The sequence below is a fragment of the Carex rostrata genome, chromosome 12 (genome assembly GCF_964058835.1).
Source record: "Carex rostrata chromosome 12, lpCarRost1.2, whole genome shotgun sequence".
Lineage (NCBI taxonomy): Eukaryota > Viridiplantae > Streptophyta > Magnoliopsida > Poales > Cyperaceae > Carex > Carex rostrata.
Genome location: NC_135929.1, coordinates 10,730,755 through 10,741,861, shown reverse-complemented (window position 1 = coordinate 10,741,861; position 11,107 = coordinate 10,730,755). Strand labels below are relative to the sequence as shown.

The 11,107-nt window shown below is 36.3% G+C and overlaps 1 protein-coding gene across 1 annotated transcript; it reads right to left on the bottom strand.

The window, feature by feature from the left end:
- Nucleotides 1-1,025: 1,025 nt before the first annotated feature.
- LOC144562541 (putative serine/threonine-protein kinase SIS8) lies at nucleotides 1,026-10,728 on the bottom strand. Its single transcript, XM_078311732.1, has 17 exons — nucleotides 10,466-10,728; nucleotides 9,219-9,504; nucleotides 8,545-8,745; nucleotides 7,918-8,109; nucleotides 7,292-7,551; nucleotides 6,987-7,103; nucleotides 6,593-6,682; nucleotides 5,978-6,049; nucleotides 5,582-5,677; nucleotides 4,826-4,922; nucleotides 4,201-4,414; nucleotides 3,692-3,815; nucleotides 3,188-3,207; nucleotides 2,690-2,846; nucleotides 2,110-2,398; nucleotides 1,583-1,655; nucleotides 1,026-1,318 (listed from the first exon to the last, which is right to left on the bottom strand). The coding sequence occupies exons 2-17, from the start codon at nucleotides 9,417-9,419 to the stop codon at nucleotides 1,236-1,238; spliced, it is 2,286 nt and encodes a 761-aa protein (XP_078167858.1). The 5' UTR covers nucleotides 9,420-9,504; nucleotides 10,466-10,728; the 3' UTR covers nucleotides 1,026-1,235.
- Nucleotides 10,729-11,107: the final 379 nt, after the last annotated feature.

The window sequence follows — 11,107 nt, the reverse complement described above, 5'->3', positions numbered from 1 at the left end:
AGAAAAAGGAACATGAGGCTATTCTCTGACAATCACAAGCTAGTGGGCCACCTCATAGAAGCTACAACACTCGAGATTGATAGGTGGAGGGCATGCATTCAATTAGGGGCAAATGTAAATATTATTTTTTTCATATCAATATATTTGTTGTGGACTATTACTGCCAACTATTAAAAAAAATAAGTTATTCATGGATTTGACTGATGTCATGTGTATACCGGAGAAAAGACCCAAATACATTATCAAAGAGAAGTGCACATGGAAATAAGAAAAGAAGAGAAACTACATAATTTTGGCATTACACACTATAGAAGGTTTTGTAGAGCGGGAAGGTTTTGTAGAGCGGGAATTGCACGGCGGAGCCCATTCTGTTAGGAACGGCACGATTACAGCACGGCACGTGTGGTTGTTACGTATTGTGACTCACGTGTCATGTGCCGTGTCTATTCGCGTGCCATGACTATCTTTTGAAAATTTGACACATCACGTCATGCGAAAGATCTAGTCACGTGTAATTAAAACCATTAAATCTTGATCAAATAGTGAATCTTGAATAAACTAATTTAAATTATGAAAAAAAATAATGAAACATGGCCAAACATGACTGGACAACACATTTGGGCATGACATGACTCGTGTGCTGTGGCCATTCATGTGGCGTAATCACCCCTCGACGTTTTGGTCATGACACGGCAAGTGTGACTCTTCACTTGGTCACAGTACGGCACGACATAACACAAGACCAAAATCACAACACAACACGGCACGTTTTTATCACTCTATATAGAAGAATATAGTTTGGCAACACACAAAGGCCCAGTGCCTTTGTTGATTGTATGAAAACTGATACTCATGTTCAGAACTGCAAAATGTTTTGTGATATTTTACGACCTTTAAAATAAAATATCACACATATCACGAAAGAGGCCGATTCTAAATTACAACTTATATAGTTTATTTGATTAGGAAGCACGTAGGTAACTTGTCAGACTACATGTAGTATTGAATACCAATATATCCACTTCTTTGCCTGCTACCTCAAAAAAGATAATTATATATATCCAATTCAAACACAAAAACAAGCTATGTTTCTTTGTATACGCTGACTAAAAGACTACTATACCACTTCGTAGAAAGCTTATATATTACAAAAACTCACAAGTAAATATAGTTAATTTACAAATTTTGTGCTAAAAACCCGAATGTAGCTGTACGTGTGATTTGACTCTGGTAATTCAGGAGAGGGTATACTCACAGTCAATCAGACGGGTCAGGATCTCCTGACAGCTCGGTCTTTCATGAGGCTCAGCCCAACAATCTAAATAAAAAAAAGGGTCCAAATTGAGATCAACATGTCTCACACCCTTTGCAGGAAGAGTTTTTGACATTTCACAGAAAGATGCACAGGGACAAAAATGAAAACTTTCCATTTATAGGATGGCTTACATACCCCCCCGCCACCCCCCGCCACCCCCCCGGTCCTCTCTAATCCCCTGGGGATACATGACATGGTAGAACAGGTGCTTACAGTTTGCCTTCCCTCTTCTTTACTTTTTATTCAAATACGACAGTTTAAAATTACCTGTGATCAACTTGCCAAGTGGACCTTCTGGAATTTCGAGCCTCGTCCCTTCATTAGCTACCGCATAAACTACCTAATGAACAATTGAAAAAAATGATATTATGTCACATTTTCTTACTAAATAAAGACTCATTGCGGAGAATCTATTCCAATTTTAATGCTTTATATGTTAATTTACATTTTTCTGCAAATTGCAACCATTCAGCAAAAAGTTGATTAAAATACTAATATTCCATCAGCTGTGGAAATTTACTCCCTCAAGGTATAAGCACCAGTTTTGTATTTCCACTTCTCTTCACCGTAAAAGGAAAATAAAATTAAACAAAGTAAATTTCAACATTGGCCTCCAAGCATACCCGAATCAGTTATGAAAAACTAAAAAACCAGAGTCAATATGGTTGTTAATTTGCTTGGCTTAAACCTTGTACGAACAATTTGGTGCTATTTGCAGGAGATGCACAAACAAACCAATATATGAGTTCATTTACAAATAAACCCAACTAAAACCGGTTTTTTCATTCTCTTACTTGAACAGGAGGGATTCCATCCCAAGGCCTCTTCAAAGTGCAAAGCTCCCACATGATAACTCCAAGGCTGAAAATATCGCACTTCTCAGTGAAGGGCTCGTTGCGTATCAGCTCAGGAGCCATCCACTCTGGTGTCCCTGCAGATGAGCTGTCACTCATGGGCCCGCATGTCATAACACTTGAGAGCCCAAAATCACAAATCTTCACCGTCCAGTGCTTGTTCACCAAACAATTTGCACTCTTAAGGTCCCGATGTACTATCTTCATCCGGTGTATGCACATCAGCCCCCTTTAAATAAGCAATTTAACAAACAAGAGTTCAATAAGCATTCAAGCTATGATTTCTATTTAACATGGTTTACAGTTGACAACATAATCATCAGCTTCAACAGAAAAAAAAGGGAAGGAATAAGGAAGTGTACTCGTATTAACAAACACACAGAGGATGAAGTATACACTTAGATAAAAAAAAAAGAACGAAAGTATTATACTTTGAAATTTCAAGGACCCAAATGGGAACAGCTTGAAACTTCAGTGACCATCAATGGAACTCAGATTAGTTTAGAAATTTAACACAAACCTGCAAATATCACGAAGCATTTTAAGCCTCCTACGCCAAGTAAGCCTCTTTTTCTGACCGGTCATGTGTATGAGGTAATACAATGAGCCCATTTCCATGTACTCGGTCACCATGGACAGGTTTGGAGGCTTCATGCAAGCACCAAGAAATAATATAACTGCACAAACAGACTAAACAGTATAAATCATATAGATTATAAAATATGTATCCCAGTTTCAGTTACCTATTATAAAATATCTATCTTGGTTCATAACTAAGTTGTTGGACATAATTGAAAACCCCGGCCAAATTATTAAAATTTGGCCTTCTTTTGAGTTACTTTAAATATATAAAATAAATTATACACCACTTTCTCATGGTTGAAGAAGGTAGATAAATTGTGCATGAACTGCAGCACTGTAAAACCATTGTAAAAGTAGGCCATTTGGAAAACTACAGCATGTAAAATAGGCAGTTCAAAACTCTTATGTTATTCGTGAATGGATGAAAATCAAGTACCATTAGGATGTCGCAGCCGGCTGCAAAAAAAAAAATATTCATATAATCAGCAAAAACTGGATTGGAGAACTTGGGGTGAAAGATGGAGAAGAAAGCAAAAAAGTATGTTGGTTTGATTATTAAATTTTCATAAAAAAATTGAACTTGTCCTAGGAACTCTTACACCAATGAACCCATAAATTCAAATTTAAAAAGACGAGCCGAGATTTCTCCTAATATCACTTGGACAAACTTGCAGCAACAACTAAAAAGCACAAATATTTCATTAATGGCTTGGAGGGAGGAGTTGCTTTCTTAACCCAACTTTACTTCTCATAGACTTAACCCTTCCTTTTTGGAATGACCTAATCAGCAATGAGTCACCATGGACAGATAAACCCTACATTTTCCATTTGCTGACACAATATGGTCTATTTGGTTCGAGTAATAGTTCAGGAACCAGTTAAATTTTCTTGCCTTGTGAAAGGTTATGGACCAAGATATGAATTTCACAGAATAGACAACCTCAGAATGAATATTTCATTGCAGAAATCTTCCATGTTCTCGATTGTTAGATCTTGCTCTAGAAATATTTTAATGGCAACGTCGGTACCATTCCATATGCCACGGAAAACCTCTCCAAAGAACCCTGATAATAAGACATTTGTTCAATAAGCTTCATGCAAATAATATCATACGTGTTGTGCAGAAAGGAGTATAGTAAACCAGAAAGGATTTGAGTATAGAAGCAGATATTTTTGCTGATGCACGGGTTATTGGACTTGACTGATATGCAGCACATTTTGTCAAAAGTAGAGCAAAGCATTAATAAAGCCTGGTCGGCCTCAATATTGCTCAAATAAATTCACAATTGTGTAGTAAAGCCTCAATGGACCCAATGTAAACTGTAATTGTAGAATTAACCGCCTTCGCTTAAATATCATCTCAATTGTGCAACAAAAACCAAACAGCAAACCAAAAAAGGATAAGCATGTCATAAAATGAGCAAAATTTGCATGTGTTGGATGGTTCACCTATCCCAACACGTGTGCCAATGGTGAGCTCTGAGAAATCAATATCCCATTCTTCAAAGAGCAGGAGAGGCTTGTTGAGAAAAGGAGAGCCCTGCAACACCTTATTCCAAGTAGTTACCATCCTTTGATTTGTGATATAATCATCATTGGCTGATGCTTGGCCCCGAATTTCATGAGGAGATGAAGGCAAGGATACTGCCTTTTGAGTTGTTGCCTGATCACAACATAAGTTCAAATTATGTCAGAGTTGAGATATATGCCCGAGTGTAGAATGTTACTATCTCTTGACTACATTTTACCATATTTCCTTTTTGATTGCTTTATGCAACTTCCCCGGTAATGATAATAGTAATTAAAGAAGGCTAAACCGAAGGAAGCATAATTGCACAATTAATGTAAATCTGAATTATATTGAGGCATTACTAACAACTGGAATTCAATTGAACTGAGGTTTACTGCAGCTTAATTGCAACTCTGGGACCAATAGTGTAAAACTGTACCAGTATCATAATGCAAAGATCACTGTGAGAAATAACAATCCCTTGGTACCACCCCATATCTCATCAAATCTCAAATTTCTGATGAGAAGATTAAAAAAAAACATGGCAGAGAAAAAGAAATGTACATTATTTGGACTACTCTCATTAGAATATGAGCCTTCAACCACATGATCTCTCTGGAGACGGTTTTGTTTCAGGGTCTCGTTCATCGCACGAACAGCCCTACAATCAGAAGGTAATTAACATCAGTACATAGTTGATTTACCACAAGTCGACTATTACACCTGAGCTTCTTGAGATTAAGGAGACAAGACCTAAGCAAATGTAGGTCAAAGGCTGCAAATTAAGAGTAAACCATGCAACAATAAGTTGTTTAAAATGCTTCACTGAATAGTTATGTTAGTATGATTAATGTTCATTGAAGACAACCATTCTAATACATACTTAACACATTAGAGGTTCAATAAATTTCATTTTTGATAGCATTAAAGCCTTAAGATCAGCAAAGCATTCATTACTAACATGTATGTCATCTGAATGTGTTCTGAACTTCTGATAAGATTTATCATGCCACAAGGTTGTCACATTGATAGTAGCTCTAAGATCTCATTTCTTTAACTAAAGTGAAGGTCATTAATACTGGACATGTCCAGTGATGCTGGAGAACTGGAACGTTACTTCCTGGTTTAGGGTACTTGCAAGATCAGAATCAAGCAAAACAATTTAAAACACTTCTTACGTTATTCTTTTAGGTTCTGAATGTCTTGTTTCTTTTTGGTGAATGGAGAAACTTACACTCTACTTCACAATGAACTCAATTTGAAATGCAAAAAACAAAAAGAGAACCAAATAAATATTGATCAAGTGAAACTAGTGTTGACCTCACTATATCATCACCAATCTCAGGAGTGATACTGATGCTTCTTCTTCTTATCCTACGGACACTAGGTTTTACTGGACCATTGGAGCCATCAGATCTGCATGACAACATTCAAAAAAAATAATACAGTAACTGCGCTCTCCACCAACTTCTTTTTTGGGAGGGAGGTAACTGCTGAAGCTTGAACTTAATTAGAATAATTAAATGAAGACAACATGATAACACAGCACAAATAATGTAGTAGCAATAGCCTTACACAATATTCCTTTTTTGAAAGAATGCCGGAGAATATAAAATACTTTGGCTACTAGAGGGTACACATAAAACTTTAAAATTTGAGAGAACCTATGAAATTTTGGTCTAACTAATAAGGTCAAGAATAATGATTACTACAAACCTTGGAGTTGCAACTCCACAATCAGAACCAAGTGTCGACCTCCCCTTTGCTCTTAATAAATGGTGCTCTGGGCTGTTTTACCAATTAAAAGGGAAATGTGTTAAGACAAAAACAAAATAAATACTCTACCAGAAGAAAATAACGTAGATAATGAAGAAGATTATCATCAGTATTAATATCATAATTATGCACCTGTTAGTAAATCGAAAGATCAAGATGAGTAGCTTTCAAAACCATATTGGTGGAAATTATGATTCAGTTTATTATCAATTTAGCCTCAATCCACGCAAATTAAAGAAAAACCATACCAGGTTATAACAGTGCCCAGTGGTAAGTGCTAAATCCAAAATACCAGTTCATACAATTAAAAATACTGAAGTCAATGTTGCTTTTCAAGCTCCAATAAAACATTTTTTTTCTTTTTGGAACTCTTGAAACAATTAGTAAATTAAGCTTGTTGCTTGCCACATTCAAGTGAGGAAAAAATAACTCATCTATTCGGAGCGTTAAAAATTTCAGGGATTGGGTAATTGAGTGAAAACCTAAAAGTTGATGTTACAATGACCATCCAGTAAATGCTGAAATGAGTATGCAGCCTATTGAGCATGGTAATACCTAGAACTAACAGTGGTTTCTTCAGCAAGAGCTGTCCTCTGGTTGTGCCTCCACAAGACATTTGCAATGTTGGGTTCACTGTGTGATGAACTGATACAGTGAACGAAAAAAAGAATAATTACTATTTTGGGGATTCAATCAGGACCTACGCATATATTTCCTTATAATTTTGCCTCATCCAGTGGTAACTGCAACCTTCACTGCTGAGCATAGCAAGCTGGTATAGTTTGTACCAGTCTGAGCGAGTATTGTGATCCCAGGAAAATGTTTCACATATCGTTTACAAATCTCACTCAACAAGTCAGATAGGAACTATAGGACAAATAATCTAACAATGAAGCTACATTTAAAAATTAAATTTAGAAAAATAAAAGAAAGTATGAATTTCAGTTACCTTAGTTTTCCTTCGGTAAATGTTCTTGACCTTAATATAGGATTACGCAAGGATCGTCCAGATAAATTTGATGATGCTTCCATTCTCCTCTGGTGAAGATTTTCATCTTGTTCCGAACTGTCATTACAAGCAAAACATTTTATTACAATGAATCTACAAAGCATTTAAGACATAGACAAGCTGTTATGTATCAATATCAAATCATATAAAAGATACCACTGAAGATGTATAATATCAAATAAATCATATAGCAGATACCGTTGAAGACAACTTAAATCAAATATGAAGTAAAAGAAAATGCATACACATCAGCTTCAACTTTGTCCGAAAGCCCACAAAGGGGGCTATTTGGCTCAAGAGGGGAATCACAAGAGTCATTTTCAGCAGAGTCACTCTCTCCTGCCACAGAGATATGAGATGCAAAAATTGACTTGGCCGAAAACGGGATCAGCTGCCCAGGAAACCGCATCAAATCGACCAGCAGTTCCACGGAGTTGAGCACAACCACCACTGACATATGCTTGTATGAATCAGAGAACTCAACTGCCCCCTCATTTGGTAGCCCCTACAGACGACAAACCACTCTCAACGTCAGCCAATATATATATGGTTGCACATTGGTGAGGTAATGATATTTATTTTTTGGAACTAAGCCCAATGCCTATTGTATAGTTAGGCAGTGATTTATTTTAACCCACTTTTTCCTAAGACATGCAACTAAACACAAAACAATACGAGAAAAATAGAAAAGATACCCATCAAACATGTATCTCTACCACATGGAACAGTACATGCAAGTTATTTCTTGTTTAGTATCTAGTTAAAACTTCATAAACAGATTGGACTAAACACTAACTTATCCAATACAATATAGGTAGTGCCAATCCAACAGCATTCAAGACCATGTAATGAAGTGAAGTCTAAAAATTACCACAACAATTTTGCTCTCTAAACCTATAGCATCAGCAAGAAATTTGAATAGAATTGCTCTTGGCCGGCAGGATCCATGCCTTATCTGCCCTAAAAGTTGCACTCCTTTGCACTCTATGAATTGAGAAGCATCTTCTGGTGCAGCTTTTGGTTGGCTGGGCTCTAGAGTTGGGCGCTTGTAAAAATCAAACACCTAATTTGCAAATTTTGAATCAAGCATCATGTATATTGATTAGCTCACTCCTAATAGAAACAGAAGTCAAATTTCCAAAATTTATATTTGCTCAATTTTACTATAGTAACAGGATTCAAGTTTCAAATATTATTTTGCATCTCCAACATTTTACAATTTGCTTATCTGTAAATTAGAAAAAAAATAAATAAGTGCCGTGTACTGTAACTATGAAAAAAATCCAAAATTCCCCATAAAAACCTTCTCGGAAAGCATAATACCCTACATGCCCCCCGGAAAAGTTTATATTCTCGTTTAGGGAAAGGTATAAAAATTGTACAAGGACTGCAGGTATTTATTTAACATTTTCCTTTTGCAACTTTGCGCTTGACATACAACACCCTCTACTTTTGCAAGTAAAATGTTAAACTCTCCTTCAGGCCAATGAAAACTTACCAAGCTGGCGATCTTTTTAATTACAAGTGCAGGGTTTGAGCTCAGTCCTTTAAAAGCTGCACTCAACTGCTTAAGCATACTGAGTTTCTTATCCTTCTCTGTATCTACAAGTATGATGTCGGCCTTGAGACCGTCCATGCCGAGAGAATGCAGCATATCTAGTGATGGTATGGTGGGAAATAGCTCTTTTAGCTTTTTATCCTGCACAGTACAAACATTTGTTAAGCACACTGACTCGTATCATATTTGAAATAAAAAGAAATAAAAGAAAGATTCCCACTATTCTACCTTTCAACATACCCACGACTTACCTAGATCCAAATAACCCCCATTCTAACACAAGAACTAACTCGTAGAGTACAACTTGTTTCCCCTCAACTCAATACACTCAATACACCCAATAGCATTCTTCCCTGTTGTTCTCTGCCTAACTTCTTTAGAATAATAACCATAATTTTTGTAGGAAACAAGAAAAATTTAAATCAAAGGTTGTTTGAAACCGAACAGGTCCGTTTAAAAGAAGTCACAAGTACCAAAAATCAATGACATAACAGATTAATTGTTTCTTCTATAACAGAACAATGGATGAGAAAACCCTTGATTGGGGTTGCTCGCAGAGCATTGGTTGATGCAAAACGAGTTGCTAGCATTTTCAAACAAAAGCAACTACTTACTGGGATGAGGGAGTAAAAGCCGTTAGGTATAACTCCAGAGAAGGTTCCAGTGGACCAGAGCACCTGAGAAGAGTTGCGAGATAGAGACTCCTTTGCCGTCAGGACCTCATCTTGCACTGACAATGAAACTGACTCCATCTTATCCAAGAAGTCTGGAGGCCACCAACCATTTCCACTTGACCCTGGTTCATTCTCCTCCATTGCTAAACAGAACTATATGGTGCTCTCTTTTATTTTATTCCTGACACGTCAGAAGCATCTCTAGTGCTCTTGCTGCTGATTTCATCTATAATGAAGAAAAATATGGCATTCGATTAAGATAAAGCAATTCATCGTTTTGGTGTAATAGAAGCATTAAACTTCTGCTATTTAGGGTGAGGTACGAGTCCTTTTTCATCTTCTCCTTTTGAAGGCGGATGAATCATTTTTCTTTTTGATGAAATAGAGGCATCAGATAAGCATTAATGGATTTTAAAAGCCTTAAAAAATAATGAAACCAAAACAGAAGTCATCTAGTCATATTTTGGACTATTTGCTGCTCCTTTGTGATCTGGACTACTTGTCAGCTTCCAAATTTTGGAAAAAAAAAAGAAAAGAAAAGGATTCTGCATTTATGTACAAGGCTGTAACCCAAAAACACTGTAGTTTAGGGAACATGAAATCCAATTATACATCGAAATGACCAAAAAGGGAAAAAAAATAAAAAAATATTATTATTATTGGTAGCACAGATCGTTGCATGATGCTCATTTCAGCAGACTGAATTCCAAAACGAGCACTGTCTTAATTAGGAAAATTCCCCAAAATAAATCAAAATACATTAGAAATTATGCTATAAGAGAATGCTCAGAAAAACACCACAATTGCCAGGAATAAATGAATAGCTATCTACATGGCATGTCGTTATAACCAGCCACAGATGCTAGGTCGCCCAATTTTAACTTCTCTCATCACTCAAATGCAAGAGAACAACCTAAATTTCACTTCTTTTGTCAATCTTCTTTTATAGGAAGAAACCAAAACTGGAAAGTTACATACATTGACCTAAATTGAACATATTGATGTGCCGAAATCGTCAGCATGTGACCAAGCAAGCAATTGTGGATGTTAGATGGCACTATTGAACCCTGATTTGCCGAGATTAAGCAATAACTGAGCAATTCACGCTCTTGATAACTGAATGCATTTAGATATGAGAAGATTTATCTGTTATGATACAATTTAGACCAAAATTGAAGAGACTGAACCTGACAATTGATCTGAAAGACTGAAACCGCAGCAAATTGTTGCAAGATAATTAAGGAGTGTGAGAGATCGGCAGTAGTATCGTTCTTTCCTTCGAGTCAGAATTCAGATCACCTCGTAGGAACGAAATTCAAACGAAGCAAAGACGATAGTTTGGAGTCTGGATTGAGAAAAGCTCTGAGAAAGAGAGAGAGAGAGAGAGAGAGATGCTGTAGGTAGTGAGCAGGAAAGGAAGCACTGTTTTCTTCTCATTTTTTTTTCTTGTTGTTGTATTTTGTGTGTTTAACCCAAAAATATATTTAGTTTTGTAAAGAATATTTAACACAAATGCTCCTAACGATCTGATATTTTCAATGTAGCCCTCTAAATAATGCATACTAGTCTTCAGACCATAACCATAGTGACAAATGAATAGTTCCGATGTGGTTCGGCGGAGTTAAAAATTCGCGATTCGGGAATATTTCGGGTATAATTCGGGAATGATTCAATACCACAAGGAAGCAAAAACAAACAAAACAAAAAAAAACCCTAAAAAGAAATTTAAAAAAAAGGTTTTTTTTTTGCAATTATTCGTGAATAATTCGTGATTTGCGTTTTATTCGCTAATAAAACACATTATATGTTTTTTTTTTCTGTTTTATTCG